General features: G+C 47.4%; 9 protein-coding genes across 9 annotated transcripts; 2 read left to right on the forward strand and 7 right to left on the reverse strand.

The window, feature by feature from the left end:
- Positions 1-994: 994 nt before the first annotated feature.
- Positions 995-2,124, reverse strand: N7510_006937 (uncharacterized protein; the record flags this gene model as incomplete). Its single annotated transcript, XM_056978862.1, has 2 exons — positions 995-1,921; positions 1,975-2,124. 2 exons carry the CDS (start codon positions 2,122-2,124, stop codon positions 995-997), a joined length of 1,077 nt encoding a protein of 358 aa, XP_056831905.1.
- Positions 2,125-2,656: 532 nt separating this feature from the next.
- N7510_006938 (pepsin-like aspartic protease) lies at positions 2,657-4,399 on the reverse strand (the record flags this gene model as incomplete). The annotated part of the gene is made up of 4 exons (XM_056978863.1): positions 2,657-3,606; positions 3,675-4,025; positions 4,095-4,239; positions 4,307-4,399. 4 exons carry the CDS (start codon positions 4,397-4,399, stop codon positions 2,657-2,659), a joined length of 1,539 nt encoding a protein of 512 aa, XP_056831906.1.
- A 2,684-nt stretch (positions 4,400-7,083) lies between these two features.
- On the forward strand, positions 7,084-7,446 carry N7510_006939 (uncharacterized protein; the record flags this gene model as incomplete). The annotated part of the gene is made up of 1 exon (XM_056978864.1): positions 7,084-7,446. The coding sequence occupies one exon, from the start codon at positions 7,084-7,086 to the stop codon at positions 7,444-7,446; it is 363 nt and encodes a 120-aa protein (XP_056831907.1).
- A 3,069-nt stretch (positions 7,447-10,515) lies between these two features.
- N7510_006940 (uncharacterized protein) lies at positions 10,516-11,426 on the reverse strand (the record flags this gene model as incomplete). Its single annotated transcript, XM_056978865.1, has 2 exons — positions 10,516-10,545; positions 10,782-11,426. The coding sequence occupies 2 exons, from the start codon at positions 11,424-11,426 to the stop codon at positions 10,516-10,518; spliced, it is 675 nt and encodes a 224-aa protein (XP_056831908.1).
- Positions 11,427-11,855: 429 nt separating this feature from the next.
- On the reverse strand, positions 11,856-12,952 carry N7510_006941 (uncharacterized protein; the record flags this gene model as incomplete). Its single annotated transcript, XM_056978866.1, has 2 exons — positions 11,856-12,309; positions 12,366-12,952. 2 exons carry the CDS (start codon positions 12,950-12,952, stop codon positions 11,856-11,858), a joined length of 1,041 nt encoding a protein of 346 aa, XP_056831909.1.
- Positions 12,953-13,423: 471 nt separating this feature from the next.
- N7510_006942 (Zn(II)2Cys6 transcription factor domain-containing protein) lies at positions 13,424-14,172 on the reverse strand (the record flags this gene model as incomplete). Its single annotated transcript, XM_056978867.1, has 2 exons — positions 13,424-14,030; positions 14,099-14,172. The coding sequence occupies 2 exons, from the start codon at positions 14,170-14,172 to the stop codon at positions 13,424-13,426; spliced, it is 681 nt and encodes a 226-aa protein (XP_056831910.1).
- Positions 14,173-14,370: 198 nt separating this feature from the next.
- N7510_006943 (uncharacterized protein) lies at positions 14,371-15,074 on the reverse strand (the record flags this gene model as incomplete). Its single annotated transcript, XM_056978868.1, has 2 exons — positions 14,371-14,639; positions 14,708-15,074. 2 exons carry the CDS (start codon positions 15,072-15,074, stop codon positions 14,371-14,373), a joined length of 636 nt encoding a protein of 211 aa, XP_056831911.1.
- Positions 15,075-15,165: 91 nt separating this feature from the next.
- Positions 15,166-15,912, reverse strand: N7510_006944 (uncharacterized protein; the record flags this gene model as incomplete). The annotated part of the gene is made up of 1 exon (XM_056978869.1): positions 15,166-15,912. The coding sequence occupies one exon, from the start codon at positions 15,910-15,912 to the stop codon at positions 15,166-15,168; it is 747 nt and encodes a 248-aa protein (XP_056831912.1).
- A 432-nt stretch (positions 15,913-16,344) lies between these two features.
- On the forward strand, positions 16,345-17,551 carry N7510_006945 (zinc-dependent alcohol dehydrogenase; the record flags this gene model as incomplete). The annotated part of the gene is made up of 3 exons (XM_056978870.1): positions 16,345-16,460; positions 16,509-16,557; positions 16,613-17,551. The coding sequence occupies 3 exons, from the start codon at positions 16,345-16,347 to the stop codon at positions 17,549-17,551; spliced, it is 1,104 nt and encodes a 367-aa protein (XP_056831913.1).
- Between the last annotated feature and the right edge of the window lie 185 nt (positions 17,552-17,736).

The raw sequence follows: 17,736 nt of genomic DNA on the forward strand, positions 1-17,736 counted from the left end.
ACCGGGAAGAGGTAGGGCAGTCAGCCGCTCTCAAATTGCTTTTATGGCGGCGCGTTTCCGCAATGCCTGGCTTGAGGAAACTCTGATGCGAGCATCAGAGTGCAGGGTGTCTGGGGACTTTCTCCCAAAGCATGGTTTGAAGACCTGGTGGCCTTGTGCGTGAGCTTTGAATGCGATTCTTTGAACGAGGAGTTGAGAGAGAAGAATTGTGCGGAAGGGTTTGTTCGGTTGAGTTTTATGGGTCTGGTCATGTGACTGATTAGTCATTTTGTTTATGAGCACTGATTTTGGCATCTAGGATGAAAAGATGGATTAAAGAAGAAAAGCCTGCAAATGCAAGTTGGAATTCCGCAAGGCTGGACAATAAAGCTGATTCTAGTAATCTCCGCAGCTACTGATCACCATGCCGCGCCTTCCGATCTGTCTTCGATTTCCAGCTTCACGGACAACTCCATCTGTTGTAGATCACGCTGAACAAACACTCCGAAGCTGTTTGATCCAGGAAAGCCTAGGAAACTCGAAGGTTTACAGCCAAAATGGGATGCCAACATGAATATATGACGGCTGATGAGTGAGGATCATCAATGATTCCAAGGAGGGGGAGAATTCTGATTACAGGGTGTCATTTAGGACAGGCCTAGCTAAAGCCGTCTTTTTAATCTAGCGGTCCTTGAGGCCCTTTGTTGTTTGCTTTGTCCTGTTTTGTTCTTTCCTTAGCCCATCAGCAATTCGACATGGTAGGTCGCAACAATACTTCACGTTACTCCTCTGCCTTGTTTCATTCTTGTTTATATGACGCATTCATCGACCTGTAGTATCTTAGTTAGTATGAAATATATTAGAATTTCTGGGGGTCTGATACTAACGCGAGCTAGGGTGTAACATCGCAGAAGACGTGTCTGCTCTAGCGAACATGTTTAGAGCACGTAGTACTAATGACGGGAATGCTTCACTATTTTATAGATGAAATCGCAAATCTAATAAAGAGCTAAGATTAGGCAGAAGACGAGCCCTGGCTAGTAGGGAACATCAAATTCAACTCGCCTAACAACAGAAGGAACCCAAACACGCCTAGTGCAACCTCAATAGCAAGACCCTTCAGGAAGATCTTAACGTACCGAATACGAGAAGCCCATTCGAAGGTGGTCCAGGCATCCATAAGACCGATCTTGCCGCTTCCATCAGTCTCGGGCCAAACGTTGCCACCAAAATGGCGGTCAAAGGGTACGACCGGGTCATCCTCTTCGGGCAGCATAGAAGCAGCCACACGGGTGAAAATTCCCCTAGCAGGAATGGAAACTAGCAGGGCAAATATAGCTGGGAGAATGCTAGCGGCTAGGACACCGAGAAGCCCTTCATATCCCTGATTGGTAGCAACGCTCGTGACGGTCCAGCCAGCAAGCTCTGCGGCAGCTATAGGCAGAGAGAAAGTCGCACTCTTTAGGAAATTGTACAACGCAGCTGCAGGGGCCATCCTTGCCCATTTCCGGAGGCCAAGCATTCGCCGGTGGTAGCTCCTAGGGGATTTGTCGGCGATCACAAGATGAACCCAAGCAAGCTGCCAGGTGGCCGAGAACATGCGACCGGCGAAGTGCGCAAAATCTGAACCGATAAACGAGTCGATCGGAATAGGAGGAATAACAGCGACTAGGAAAACCACGCATATATACCCTACTGTGAAAGCCAGGTACATACGAAATCCACGGTAGCACGACCATATTCCACCATGGGCGCGTAGGTGCTTAATGGTCGAGCCTAAGCCGCTAGTAATAGGCTTAGTGATTGATGGAGTTGTGACGTGGGGATCATTAGGGTCGCAGGAATTGTTACTATCTTCGTTGTCGAGGCGAACGTATGTGTTCGGGCTAGAGTCTTCAACCGCGGCCAGAGTCGCAACCACTTGGGTACAGGTGTAGTCAATCTATCCTCGATGAGTTTATATAGTTGCTGCTCACCATGCTAATACTGGCTCACACCAAGGATCGCCAGGCCAAACGCAAGGGCCGTAAAAATGATGATTGAGAGGCTCAGCAATCCATACATTTGAGGCTGTGAAGGGTGCTGGAGCCGAAAGGAGATCAGCTCGGTACCCCGGCGTATGAGGACATTGTTAATGGACCACATGGTGCAACTGATGAAGATAAAATGATGTTGACGAGGAAATCAGCTCGAAATTCGGAGTAGGTGTCATACCAAGAGGGGGGGGTTTGCTGGTTTGGCCTAAGTACATAGCCCCTAAACGTCGCCCTTTTTATTCGTGGACAGCCCCAACTGGCCCAAATTGGCCCCCCCAACTGTGGGGATTTGGCTTAGCCTCAAGTAAAAAAAAAATTTAGGCTTCTTGACCGAGTCTTTGTATCTGGGTTCGAGAAACTATTCGTATTGATCCGATCCTAGAATCTGGCAACAGGTAGGGATAACGAGACCGTACCTGGTCCCCATCTCTGAGACGCATGGGCGCGGTGGAGTTAATTGCAGTTAGGTCGCGAAAAGGAAGTCTAGCCAGAGTGCGGGCCTCACCCATTCTGGCTAAAAGAGAACTGGTAGTCAGAGCAAGTTGGGCGGCGTGCTTCAGTAGTAATATACGGTTTCACATTCTGCTCCTCTAGTAGTAAGATAACTTGGCAAATCATTAGTCTAAGACCATAGCTCGTTTTCAACCACCAAAAATCAACGTAGTGCCTACGAAAATAGACACGACACAGACTACAATGTTGGTTAGGATGCCGGGGCCAGCGGTCCAATTGGAACTAGCGGCACCCGCTGATGTTTTGGGGGGCTCCGCGTTGTCGCTTGACTGAGAGTAACCACTAGGCTGAGAGATGTCGGAAGTAGGGAGATGAAATGCAGTGGCCGTTGGCACATAAGAAAGTGGCCCGGTGGCAGTTGCAGAGATCAGTAGACCTGGTCCCTCCGGCCGAGCGGTCGCTGTCTGCTGAACACTGACCGAATTTGCAACATCCCATGGGTCTTGATTAGAAGATCCAGGCGCAAGAATCTCCACAATATTAGAGATCTCGCTATTGAAAACAGTGGGAGCCAGCGCAATCTGCCGACGGTCGAGATCGTACACCACATATGCTGCACGAAGAAAGGGATCACCCAGAGAGATTGGTGCGTCATCCGGCACAGGTGTCATTCCAAAAACACATGCCGTATTGCCGTTTTTAAAGGTTGTAGGGTACCCGTATGCATCCAATAAAGGAACAGCAAGCTCCGAGAAAGGTACTGAAATGACTGGTCCTCCGGAACCACCGATTCCAAATTCCAGGGTCGCCTCGTAGGACTGCATCGCTTCGCACTCGACAAGATCACCTTGGTCTTGCGTAGATATGACGTTGACAAGCGAAGCGACTTGTTCGTAGAGACCCTGGGGGAGAAATATGCTCTGCGCCCCTGAATCCAGGACAGCTGGCTGCTTAAACCCATTTTCTGTCAGGGGTTGATTGCCCTGAGTGGGATCGTTGACTGAAAGGGATGTCCATGCGACTGTCATTGAGTCGATCTGGCCGGTTTGCGCGTCGGGTTGGATAGGAACCCCAATCAGCTTGCCCTTATATTTGCCTGTGTCAATTCCACCAAACATGATACCTCCTGTCTGAGATTCTGGAGCCCGAGCATTAGTCAAGCGATTGCTAATACCTCAATAGGGTGGCTGTTCTTTTGGAGCTTACCAATATCATTGAGCCAGAGACTATATGCTCGGGAGTTGATAAGTCCTTGCTTGACCATCAAATCGATAATGTTTTTGTAGGAATTGCCCCCATTCCATGTAATCGACTCTAAAGAGTCAAAACCAATACCTAGGACGCCAATGAGACCAATATGCACCTGTCTAGCAACCCCTATAATTGCGTCTTTGATCATGATGGAGCCAATCCCGAAGTTATCGGAGACGTAGTCCCCTGCGGCTGACGCTGTGTCGACATAACTAATGCTAAATGCACCCCTGTTGATTATCTTCGAAGTGCTTGATTGAGAATCGTCGTCTTCAACCAGTTTGAGATTAGCAACAAAACTCTGTACTAGAAAGAACGTAAATGACGACTTACAAGTAAAGCCAAAGCATTGGTCTATGGTTGCGTCACACGAACCTGGTCCGAACACCCAGGTATCGCTGCTTCCAGTGTCGAGTAGAAGCGCGACGTGCTGCCTAGGGGTTCCCACGGTTGCATTAACCCAGTAGAATCCGTCGTAAGCCTCATCATCGTTCCCAAGTAGGACACCTGCGTAATTTCGCTTCACAGTTGAGCGATGCCTATATTTTTTGAAGAGATAGCGAGAGGACCTTGGGCTCTGCCAGTACCGATGTAAATAGAACGAAATTGGCCAGAATGAACAAGTTGGTTAAACTAATCCAGCAAGGAAATCCGAGTAAAGACTTGTTCCGCAATGGCATTGAACTTAGAAATGTTTCAGGAGGCATGTCGTTTATAACCAAGGTTTGATCATGATACACAATAACTTAACGGCACGGGCGGGCTATTTATTTGGTTTCCAAGAGCCATGCGGCTTGAATTGTCAACGAAGTGACGAATCAAAAAGATTACTTCCACGTTGACCTGGGGAGGCGTGAGATCGACAAAAACCTGGGCGTCGAATACGAGAACTAAACAAATGTGGGACCCAGCATTTGGCCAATGCTCAGCTGTCTTCGGGACTAGTTTGATATAGCTGTGCATATCAGGGTCCTTGTGGAGGCGACGGTTCTGTCTTTGGGACTGCCAAGCCCCTGGGATCCTCTTCTCCTCTTCCGCTGGCGGTTTGGGCGTCTTCTACCCCACTTTCTCAAGATATGTAGAGAGCTGCCAAGAGACCAAGTTCTTTGGTGGATTATGGCCGCACCGAAATGGAGTTATTCTCAACCTTCTCAACTTTGTTGTCCTAAGTCTACTGGGGTCGCGTTTCCGCTATTTTCTTTATTTTTATTTCTATTTTTACTTTTTCCCATCGAGATTTGGAAGTGTGCGTGACGCCATAGCATATTAAATGCGCCACCCTTTGCCTCATCCACATGGTCCGCGTAATCAAGAACTGGTTATTCATAGCACCTCTAGTTCGAACTATCCGGCTTGAGACTCTTGAGGTTCTGCGTGGGTTTCTTTTGAATTTTGCAACATTCATAATAGCCACATTAATAGTAATAGTCATATGAGTATAACATCCCTTACTTGGCTGGCTAATTTAGAATACTGACTTTCACAAGAAGATGGTGGTTTTTACGAATGATCTAAAAATAAGGCACACTTTATTCGTACGAATATTCGTAGAGTGATTATTTGTGTACACACCTATAGGACAAGTTCAGAATAGCCACCGAATAGTAAGGCGGCCGCGAAAAGAATATTCAGAGTGCCGGCCACGCTTCGTATACGATTAGCTGAAATATAGGCCGGCAACCCTGTGGGGTTTGAGTCTTCTTGTAAAATGTCAAAGCCGTGGAAGAAAGTCGTCGTTGTGATTTTGACTTGAGTCGTGCTAACAGCCTCCAAGTGCACGGGGAAAACTTGGTCGGAATCTCACAACGTGAAACGACTTGAAAAGGCTTTCATTACTTGACCGCAAAAATCACCATTGTCCTATAAGCTTATTGGCTAAATTGTGTCATGGCATTTGGCTCGGTCGTTTTATATACAAATAATGAATATCAGAATATGATTCGCAGCTCTACTGTTCTCATCCTCGAGTCTTCGTTTCCCAGATTATCTGTGATAGAAATTTGATTTGTTCTCCAGTATGCTTTGTCCCCCATTATATTGTCATCAATTCTGGGTGAAAATGAGGAGCGTCGTTCAGCTGACAAAGCGGTGTAGATCTAGCCATCAATGTTCGAGATTTTGTATACTCCATTTATCTATGCAGCAGACAGAAGGTGGCTGGCGCAAAAAGACTGCGGCACTTTACGAGTCTTGCTAATCAATATTGGTCTTGGCATCACGTACGAATACGGATAATTACAAATCGAATACGAATAAACCTACCAAAATAGCTAAATCTCCCGAGGGTTTTAGTGCTGACAACCTGCAACAAAGCTGGTACGGTCTTCTAAGCCTCCATCTGAGCTGGCGCTTGTCGATTGCGGTTAAATTGGTCTTGGCATATATCTTGGTGATCTTGGCATTGTCAAATCATCTGTATATAGGTTAATGCGGGACCTGCTGCTAATGCCAGTCGAATACGAACGGCAATTTGGGAAACAAATGACGAATACGAATAAGCAAAATCCGTATCCGGGTGGGCCCCTAATTGTGGCTATTCATTCATGAGGTTCTCCCGACAAAACACTAGACTCGTAAACAGCTCAACCTTGGCAGAACACACTCGCTATATCTAACCTATAGCAGCTGGTGGAAGAACTAGTCGTTTTAGATACGAAGAATGAATTGGCAGTGGTGGTCTCATGATGACTTTCGTTTGTAGTCAAACGAAAAATTTCAACCGAGCCACTCGACTTTGTGTTAGCGCATATATGTAGATTTAGTTTCAAAGCGACATCGGCAGTACAGTCTCTAGAACGTTACAACACACCCAGCTTTGTAACCACAACCAGCCGCCATCTAGAGCTCATACTCCCCTGGGCGCTGCACCAGCAAGATCCTATCACAGGGATTTTGTTGGCTTCCATGAGAGATTCAACCACAACGACGCGCGCCTGTCTTTCTTGTGGACGTCGAATAGTTCCTTTCTCCTATACGGAGGAAGATGCCGTTGCAGATTCGGTTGAGGCTAGATCCCTCAGGAATCTGAGCAATGCGCGCATGCGCATACGCAGAGTCCACTGCAGTAGTACATATTCAGCTGCTATTATCGTATACATCCACTGCCAAGGTCGCTTATTTCCTATTATTACTTGGCTTTGCAAGGCTGTCTTAGAACTACTGAGAAATACGAAGGCAAACACTTGGTTCATCCGGATTCGCTCTCGTAGATCGAAAGGATCCATAAAGAAGCAGCATGTCGGGATATATAAAGGAGCAACCTTTCCATCAGTCAAAGATATTCATCACTCGTCACTTTTTCATTCTTACACTGCCTTCTCAGCTTCACTGATCATTTACCCACGGATAATTCCCCTCCATAAACATGAAGGTCCTATCTATTTTCACTACGGCACTCCTGTCTCTGGCAGTTGTCGGAACGCCTATCCCAGACGATAGAGCAGCCGCCCACGAAGCGTTAATCGCGGACAGGCGTGCTCAGCGACAAACCGCCGCAAGTGCTATATCTGCACGCGACGCTGAAGCTGAAAGCGTTGGCCTGCTCAAGAGAGCAGAGCTTAATTGCGAAATCGTCAACGTCGTGACTACTGTTGACTGCCACTATTGGCCCACCCATGCATCCACATGGAATGGCCACTCCAACCACGTCGTGACCTCGTTCGGGCCTTCAACTAAACACGATTTCGATTGCTATTTGAATGGTCAGACAGTTGGAGGAGTTGCGTAAGTTATTTATCAGTATTAGGAGAAAACGGTCAATACTAATAAACGGCTTCGATATTTAGAGCTTGGGATTATGCTGAGAACTGGGACTGCTTTGTTCCTGGGTATTATACAGACTCCCACTGTACTCACAGTACGCTTCTCCTCCCCTTGATTATAACGTCTTTCTGGGTATACTAATCGGAACGTAAATTTCTAGCCGCCCTTGGAAAATGTGGCTTTTCTTAAGTCATTGGACTACGTGTTCAAAGCTGATGAAATTGAGGCCCTTTGGTGAAAGAGTGGGTGCATGAGGTGTCGGTACTCTACTTACTTGTCGTGTGCCGTGGTGTGCGAGAGAAAGAAATTAAGCTAGTACGGATGCAAAGCTGTTGGTGCCTTATTATGGGGCTTCCAGCTTTCTTTGTTGCCTGCAGTCTATTTTTGCTGCCCACTGTCGTTCAGAATAGCATCATTATCTGTCTTCTTTTTCCATGTTCACTACCACAGTATGCTCCTTGTATACCCTCAGTTTCGTCATTTTCGGCCTCTGTGGAGGCTAGAATAGATCGCCCCAGCACAAACACATTTTGTTACAGGGGAGAATATAACAACAGAACATTATTTGAAAAGTTATCTCATTATTTATATTTAAGCAGCCAAAAATTCATTTTTAACCTATCAGGCTGACTCACTCATTATTTATTTCCTGGTTGACAATTTGTACTGTGGGCCAGAAGAACTTTGTCCTCTTCCTAACGTTGTCCGCCATCATTAAACGGTACTAGTATCATACAGCGCAGGCCATGGAGAGAGCTAGACCTGGTTATAACCCACTCGTAGGTACCTAGGTGTAGAAAGATCCCCGGCTGCGAAGGAGGTTAACATCTTACAAAGCATCACTCGAAGGAATGACAACGTATACACAGACTGCGGAGATGGGTTCGGGAATTTATGCCTTAGGAGAGGGTGCTATATGTCTTATGCTCCCATGAAGCTAACGACGACCGGTGGAGGTCCTCCCTTTTACTCGATCAAGGGCTCGGAAAAGTTAATCAGCCTATAAGATATCAACAATCCATCAGAGTTTCCCAAGCCTAGCGAGATACCCGGCCAGGATGGCCAAATAATTGAGTCCAAGGTCTAACACCCAGAATGCACCATCAGCAAGGATAATGTCGCATATGTAATGACTAATGACACCAGTGCTCGCTATCACCTAGCCCCGTGCCACGCCTGATTGCGCGAATACCCCACTATCCAGAACGAAGAACCCGCTTGACTAAGAATTGACCATTGAACGCTGAAATTTCGGTTACAATTGGAAACTACAATTGGGAACAGTGGGGTTTTCGTCGTAGTGAAAGTGACGCATGTCAGCGACATGACCCACTTACCTACCGATTAAGTTCAACTTTCTGTCCAACCATGTAAGTTTTCGTTTCGCCCCACTTTTGCATTCATGATGTCAAAGACTAAGGCTCGATCTATAATATCCTAGTGTGATCTACCTTTTCTCCATATTCATCCTTCTGTGTGGATTTGATCATCTCAGTTATAAAGTCAACAATATACTAATAATGCGCACCTATACAATAACGTGGATTATAGAGCTAGTCAACCGCTGCATACAGTGGGCCAGTACCGCTATCGTCCTGGGACTAACCTCGTACCTCTTGCACCATGGCCATCGCGGCCTGCACCTCACCTACCAAGAGGTCATCGTGGGTACTTCAAAATCTCACAGCAGAATGTCTTCTCTAACTAGCCTTTAGGCTGTCATTTCCATAGTCCTCTTTCTTCCTGCGCTCCTATCCCCCTTTTTGCCCATCGTGGTGGACAAATACGTTTTAGGGATCGATGTGATATTCTCCTATCTGTTTGTTCCCCATCCCTTAACTCTACATGAATGTGGAATTCTTATCTATCTCGCAGGTGGTTGACGTCCTTCATTTTTGCCGCTGAGGATTACAGCCGGGGTGACTGTTTCCTTAACAGCCCGCCAAATATCCCCTGTGGCCGGAAGAAAGCTAACGAAGCCTTCATCTTCCTTGCTTTGTATGTGCCTTCATTGTCCTTCGTTAGCAGAAATATCCTAATCCGATTATTCTAGCATAACGACCTTCTTTGGCATATTCTTAGAGGTTGCCGATATCTGGGTTTACCGTAAAGAGCACCCCCGGCGAGTTGATGATGGCAGTCATCCGGATACTAGTCAGGTGCTTCCTGCATCCCCTGATAATCGTCTTCCTTGAACTTGGTTACATATTCCGACTCTCGAAGAGGATCATTTGCAGCTATTCCTCTTCAGAATGTCTGAGTAGCTCATTTGGAGCTATGTACTCGCCGCCGTGATATGGAATATTCTGGCAAAGTTGAAAAATATCTGTCGCACGTAGTATGAGAGTTAGCACCTTGTTTTGGTAATAGTACAATTACCCTGAAATTCCCAGACGATGGTTAATATTTACACACCAGTCTTGAACTCTGGGTGTCCATTCAGACTCTGATATTCGCGTGTTAGTCAACTAGAAAGAGCCAAGCTAGATTTGTCAAAGGTACTTTTTGATTAATTATGCTGGCATTGTTTTGAAGCAAATTCCTTCCTCATTACAATTAAACCGTAAGGATGTCCTGAACTCCGTAGAAACCCTCCAATGCATTGGGTTCGGATCCGAAATCTTGCCTACCCTCAGAATGCTGACTAACTATTCATCATTAACTAATGTGCTCTAAGCCAAAATGCACATTCAATCCATATATCAATTTCGCATCTTTTGCCTATTACTCTAAGTATCCGTCCCTTAGATGCGGGCCCTCACCAACGAGAACGGCGAGGGCCTGGTATTCCCATTGGGCAAATGTTTCGTGGTCAACGCATTAGACGGAGCACGACATAAGCAGGGGTACAGTACATAGGCCTGACCTAAAAGGAGTTTTGGAGCAGCTACTTCAGCAATATCCGAAATCAATTTCGGCGATTGATTCTTTTTATATTCTTTAAACCCAGAAGACATATGCTGGTTAACAGTAGCAACTACGGACAATAGAAACCGATCAACATAAGACAGTGACCGAATTGTAGTAATGTAATTCATTCTCGAGTGAAGTCTTTGAAGTCGTACTGAAGGTATCTTACAACAGCAACCACCTGGACCTCACAGACGTGGCCTTACACTATCGAATGAGACGGGTCATTGGAAGATAGAACTGTAGTTAGTAGCCGTGACCGAGATTGCGAAACGCAAGTCAGAGAGCATCAGGACAATTCGACGACTTAGCGGGGTTCAAGATCGGCGCTCAACATGCCACTAAATTCATTAGCCTAAACCTTCTAAGTGAATAAAATGAGAAACAAACCATCTTCCACGGCGTGTTCCATGCCAGTAGCAGAGGTATAGCCTGCTTATAGGCATCGCTCTTGATTGATGCCTCGAAGTGGTCCATACTATCCCATCCCCTTACCACCAAAAAGCATTTGGCTATTTCTCCGTTAAGACCTTCGTGCATTTGATCTTCCAGCAGCCAACCGGACGCCCAACTCTGGCTCCCTGTCACAGCCGGGCTGTATATCTCATCAAATCTGAGGAAGTCGTCTTGTACCTGTTTCCGAAAATCTGGCGTGACGCGAGAGACTGGAAAATAAGACAGTACAAACTCCACTACCTTCGCCATAGCAGGTCCATCGGGCCCGAACGCCGGCCGATTCAGAGCAACATGGAAAATGTTGAGTGGCTCACCACAGAGACTGCGGACAGTTTTCAGAAACGGACTGAATTCCAGTGCAGTCTCATATCCAAGGCCATTTTGATGGTAATTTTGCTCTGTTGTGATTTGAATGGCATTTTGATCTTGAATTTGTGAGCCAAGAGCGAAGTCAGGGCGAGGATTGACCCCTTTGAGAGCTCGGACAGCGTCTTGAATCGTGTCTTCAGCGGTTGTGTCCGGAGCTTCCGCATCGGCAAATGAATTTGCATCAAGTTGTATGACTACGGCGACCGCCATGTTATAGATGATATATATGAAAGTAACAATTGACTGTGAATTGAAGAGCAAGGTGATGTGGGTTCCGGATACAGAAAGCTGAGCGCCTAGGGACTTCTGAAAGGCCCGATATTGCTTTAAATAATAAGCAGCTGTGGAAAATTCACAACACGGTCTCGCTTACCCCTTAACGAATGTAATCAGACTCGTAGTTCGGCCTCCAGTAAAGACCGAGGCCGTCTGTAGTAGTATGGTTCGGTTAGTAATCCGATCCGGGTTTTGACAAAAACCGAGAACTCCGCTATGAGGAAGAAATAGCATGGCTCTGCAATTTAATTTGTGCGCCACACAGTCGAGTCGAGAGTTCTAAATTCAAATTTGTTCACCCGCGGTAGTACTGTAATACAACAAGGTCATAGTCTTCTGTAACGGTTGATTCGGTCCTATGATTTATACTGGGTAACTCAGAGAGCCCACGCCAAGTTCAACCAGTTCCGACTCCAAACTTGAGAATTCCGGACAGAATAAACTAAAGTCCGGTGTGGGAATGAAGAAGGGTTCAGAAAGCTGTATATCAAAAGCCGCATTACGACAGCTCTGCTCATCGACCACATCGAAATTCTGGGGAAGTTCGATATGCTGTGTTGGCTGTCGGAGCCGATTGATGTTGTTTAAAGCGTCGGAGGATACAGTACCCCCCGAAGAATAGCACTGCCTGCCGGAAACCCACATACGCTTTAGCAAACTTGCAAAACGACTAGCAATATGGCAATCACTAATAGCAGCTTCTTCGAGTGCTTGGATAAATTGCTGCACTAAGTGGGCGATTTCGGCATACTCCGTACTCACTAGGGCACCAAAGACGTCTGCTTTGTATAGAAATACAGCAGAGTAGACGGTATATCTATCCTAGAAATTAGCCAATCTGTGCAAAATTCCCTGGATTATATCAGCTGAAACCGTGAAGCGTACACGTAAAATCGGAACGGCATATAGCGAATCTGTGCTTCAGAGCTCGTCTGGACAGCTATTGCCAGAATCTTCCGAGCGGCATCTACCGACTCGAGAATATATGAGCCCTCTGCAGCCGACATGATACCCCGCGGGAACAGTGAGATGGCGCCCTTCCGCCCCGATGCTGCCGGACCTGGTTCTCCTCGACTGGGCTGCACAGCCCTGGAAAGAAGCGACTGGAAAGAGAAAGCACTAGCATACAAACGGACATATTCCTTGAATATGTGCATTGTGCAATTCAGCTTTGGAGATGCCTCGAGACTATCCCAACGTCCTTCCCACGCCGAGATAGAGTGTCGGAAATCGTCCAGATAGCGATTATAATCTCCTCGTCGGACCATCTGGGCTCTTCGCTCTTTGGATGCGTATAACGTGTCGTGCACGTTGTGAAGCAGTTGAGTGAGCTCGATAGTAGCTTGTAATACGTGTGCGTATTTATGTTCTGCGTCTGCTCTGAGCTGTAGACTTGGAAAGTCGTTCGCTGTGAAGTTTGTGGAGAGAGATGGACCGCGCGTCCAGAAAGACTGTCCCATTCGGACGGAGATTTGTCGGTCGGATATGTATACAACTGTCATGATAATTTAGTGATTAGGCAGGTCAGCAAGGGTTATCGAACATACATATCCATGCTAGGAGCTTTCGATTCTCCAGTTCCTGCGTCTCTCTAATCGACGTCTCCCGGAAAGACGCCTTGTCTAGACGGAGCAGATAGGAATGCCTCACTGCCTGTCCAATAAGTGACCAGGCCATATTATCTTCAACGGCACTCAAGTTCCTGGGGAACATGTTGGGATAGGAACATGTTTCGAGCTGCAGGTAAGGAACCCATTCCGCGAGAAGCAGGAGGCCTTCGACCGAGCCAACTCTCAGAGTCGATGGCGTAGCGAGGAGTACATCTAGTAAATGTCGCTTTAAATATTTCCAGCAATGTTGGTGGATGTTTCGGTATGCGATCTCGTCTTTGGACGCAATTGTCAGAATGACTGTTAGGAGGAAAGGTTCTTCTACTGCTGTTCTGCGCGGATCTTTTGTTGCCAGAACTTTTCTGGGTGCGAGGGGGCAGAAAGTGTGGTAGTTTGAGGCGTAACTAACGAGTCAGATGGTACATATTTGCGAGGGGCGAATGTTTCATACTGCTGGACTAGAAGATTCACAGTATCTGTACCTAACACGCCGATCACCAATGTCTCCGTTTCGGAAAGCGTCGATTGCGACGCCGGGGGCTGTATGAGATTCATCGTATTACTTCCTGCAAAGGAGGACACCGTCGGTTCTCCATCCAAGGAGCAGTTCCCCGTGAAGGGATCCGAGGCTATGGAGTTGGTCGGGATATTAGGAACCTGGTTGTCGTTCGCTGCAAGTCGAGCAAGGATCTGGAGAGCATCGCCCGGATTAGTTAACTCGGCGTAGATAGGATCTTCATCTCCTTTCACCGGGTCTCTATCTTGTCGACCGCTCGGCTTCTGCTCTATTCCAGATCCGCTAAGAGACGGCGTAGAGTTTTGCTTCTGCCGCGACCGTCGAAACCTAGAGAAGTCGCCCCCGCGCCGTGATCCGGCAAGAACACATTCATCACCGGCACGGAGACACTGCAAGCATGAGGAATATGTCCTGTCGGACAAGTTTGTTCTCGAAGATCTTAGCGAGAGGGTACCTCGGGGTTAGGAATATTAACTCACTGATCACATTTGAGCTTCCTCTGGCGACACCGCTGGCACGCACGGTAGACACGAATGTTTTGACTGCGAGTCATAGTGCATCATGCGTGAGTGACGATGAAGCTAATGCTTTCACAGGGTAAGAAATTTCACCCCGGGAAAATCTGGTCTAGGGGGGATATTGAGAACTCGGCAATAGACGGAATCGGAGTGTGGGGGTAGGGGGTACGATGTACATAGCATCCAATGAAAAACGATTCAACTGATTGAAACTAACTATCTAATTACCGAAATCATTTGAAGACGTGCACGACTTGAGTGTTACAATACCCAAGGAACCCTGTAGAACCCCATTCACCGCCAAGTCCGCTCTCCTTTTGTCCCGATAGCATCGCTCGTGGCGTCGTTTTCGCCCAGGAATTCACAAACACGCTTCCGGCCTGCATCAGCCGGCCAACTCGCTCCGCCCGAGCAACATCAGCACTCCACACAGAAGCTCCCAGTCCGGAAGTAGTGCCGTTCGCACAGGCGATGACATCCGACTCATCGGACCACTTAAGGACTGGCACAATTGGACCTGATTCCAACAAAATTAGCAAATGTGACCGAATCCCCGCGGCGAAAACGTACCAAACTGCTCCTCAAGGACAATTCGAGATGTAGGAGGTGGGTTGTCGACGATACTAGGTGAGAGGTAGAATCCCTTTCCAGAGGCCATGGGTTGGGGAGGAAGAGCAAACTTGTAGCCTTGGGCCTCGCTGTCGGCAACCAATTCCTTAACCTTCTCGTATTGCATTTTGTTCTGCATGGGACCCATCGTAGTACTGGGATTTCCCGCCTCGCCAACTACCATCCGAGAAGCTGCATCCACCATGGCTTCCAGGAATGGCTTATAGATGCTCTCGTGTACATAGACTCTCTTCGTGGCAACACAGACTTGACCGGAGAAGACGAAGCAGCCTTGAACGACTTCCGGGGCTGTCTTTCCGATATCCATATCGGGATAAATGATAGCCGGGTCATTGCCTCCCCTGGAGATTGAATGGTGTGAGATAGAAAGTTCTTCGCGGGTCTTCAGAAGTGAATACTTACAGTTCAAGAGTCACACGCTTCAGTGTCCCAGCCGCCGAGGCCATAATTTTCTTCCCAGTTGCACCGGAACCCGTGAAGGTGATCTTGTTGACATTGGGATGGTTGACCAACGCCGGACCAATAGAGTCATCGCCACCAATAACCTGGACAACACCAGGAAAGAAGATCTTCTGTGCCTGCTCAACCATCTTGAGTGCCGAGTAAGGTGTAAAGGGTGATGGCTTGACGATGATAGTACACCCGGTCAACAAGGCAGGCAAGATCTTTCCAACAGACAGCACCAGAGGGAAGTTCCACGGACAAATAGCTGCGACGACTCCGACAGGAACATGGCGAGTGGTCTGGATGCGTGTCTCGTCCTCAATTCGCTCTTCCGGGATGCGAAGTTGCAGATTGTGATCAAACAGAGCTAATATCTCGTTCGCCTCACCAGACGCCACAGCACGCGGCTTTCCGCACTCTGCCATGAGCAACTTGGTGAAGTCCTCAATGTATGACTTGTAGAGCTCCTTCCATTGAGATATCTTGTCCAGTCGTTCTTCAAAAGGCGTGACAGACCAGGTCTTGAAGGCTTCATTTGCAGAACGGACAGCATCTTCCACATCTTGAGCGGAGGCCACAGGCACGTCCCATAGCTTGGATTCCGTTGAAGGATCAACGCTGAATGTGGTTTTGTCGGATGCGCGATGCTTGCCATCAACGACGTTGTAAAAAATTTCGAAATTCAGATCAAGTCGTGTCATAGTGTAAAATTGAATGACTGACTGTTTTAAATTTTGATGTGAAGAAGTTGAGGTGGTTTAAGTATTTTTGTTGGACTGCGCAAAATGGATTTAGTTTTTTTTTGTCAAAAAAAAAAACCAAGGAATACGTTGAGTAGCTCTCATAGATGCACCGGAGATGCTGCAAGTTATGCTGATTTCTGCGTCTATAGCCGGCGGGACACAGATGGATAGCGATGGATGCGGCTGTAGATGGAAGTAGATGGGCCAACAACCCCAACGTCGGGACCGAGTCTCTACATTTTCCGTATTTGCGGATGTTTGGGAGATCAGTGTGTGTTTTTGGCATGATATAAAGTAGAGAAAGGTACTTGGCCATAAGCGTCAATCATTTCATCATTCCTCTTGCGACAATTAACATTTGAAGGTTCTGTATCGTCTGCTCGTCTCAAAATGCAGAATCCCAAAACCCACAAAGCCGTGGCTTATGACAAGCCGGGCGAGATTTCCACTCGAATTGTGCAGGTTGACACTCCCACTCCAGGACCTGGCCAAATCCTGATCAAGATGTAAATCGAGCTCCTCGATGCCAGGTAACAGCACTGATATCAACGTAGGACCCATTCTGGCGTGTGCCATTCCGACCTCAGTCTCATGACCAAAACGGTAAGAATTCAACTTCAGCTTCTAAAAATGTCTGTGTTACGACCTTTACTAACAGCATGTCTATCAGTGGAGTTGGCTTCCGGAGCCCGTCAAGACTGGACAAATTGGTGGTCACGAAGGTGTCGGCGTCGTCACCGAGTTGGGACCGTCATCTGAGGCTTCAGGTGTCCAAGTTGGGGACCGCGTGGGCATCAAGTGGATTGCGTCTGCATGTGGCAACTGCATGCCTTGCTTAGCCGGGGCTGACGGTGTATGCGTGAACGCAGAGGTATCTGGATATACGTGCCCCGGTACATTCCAGGAATACGCCTTGGCTCCGGCTCACTATGTGACGCCAATTCCTGATGGACTAGCCAGTGATATTGCGGCACCGCTTCTTTGCGGAGGTGTTACTGTTTATTCGGCCCTCAAGAAGAGCAGAGCCCAGGCTGGAGATTGGGTGGTTATCGCTGGAGCCGGTGGTGGACTGGGCCATCTTGGAGTGCAGCTAGGAGGCCGAGGGATGGGATTTCGAATTATTGGGTTGGATATGGGCTCTAAAGAGGATTTCGTCAAGGAATGTGGTGCCGAAGCCTTTGTCGACATCTCGAAGTATCCTACAGCTGATGGCAAGGGCGCTGCTGATCAAATCTTGGAAATTACCGGTGGCGCCGGTGCTGCGGCGGCTGTAATTTGCAGCGCCAGTAACGCTGCTTATGCTGAGGCCCTCTCTTATCTGCGATTCAACGGCACGCTTGTCTGTGTGGGGGTTCCATATGATGCGAAGCCAATCGCTGAGGCCTTCCCTCATTTGATGGTCGGCAAGCAATTGGCCATCGTTGGAAGCACCGTGGGCAACCGCCGAGAGGCAATTGAAACCCTAGCTATGGCCAAGCGGGTAGCCACTACTCCTTTCCGTCTTGAGAAGGTCCACAATATCAATAATGTGTTCAGAGAAATGAAGGATGGGAAGTTGCAGGGTCGGGTGGTGTTGGACCTACAATCGTGGACTTAAGTGTTTTACAATATCGAAATTACAGCACATTGCTTGTTCCAAGCTAGACAAGAGATTTTCAGCAATAATTTGTGATGAGTTTAAAATTTTCATTTCCAAGTCTTTATTGTTGTTTTGAGATCTCCACTAACGAGCTTGCCGTTTTGGGAAACCTTGTAATTAGATAGCGCATCTTATTATGAGAT

Source organism: Penicillium lagena (genome assembly GCF_028827675.1).
Source record: "Penicillium lagena strain IBT 129212 chromosome Unknown utg000005l_segment0_segment0, whole genome shotgun sequence".
In the NCBI taxonomy this organism is placed as follows: domain Eukaryota; kingdom Fungi; phylum Ascomycota; class Eurotiomycetes; order Eurotiales; family Aspergillaceae; genus Penicillium; species Penicillium lagena.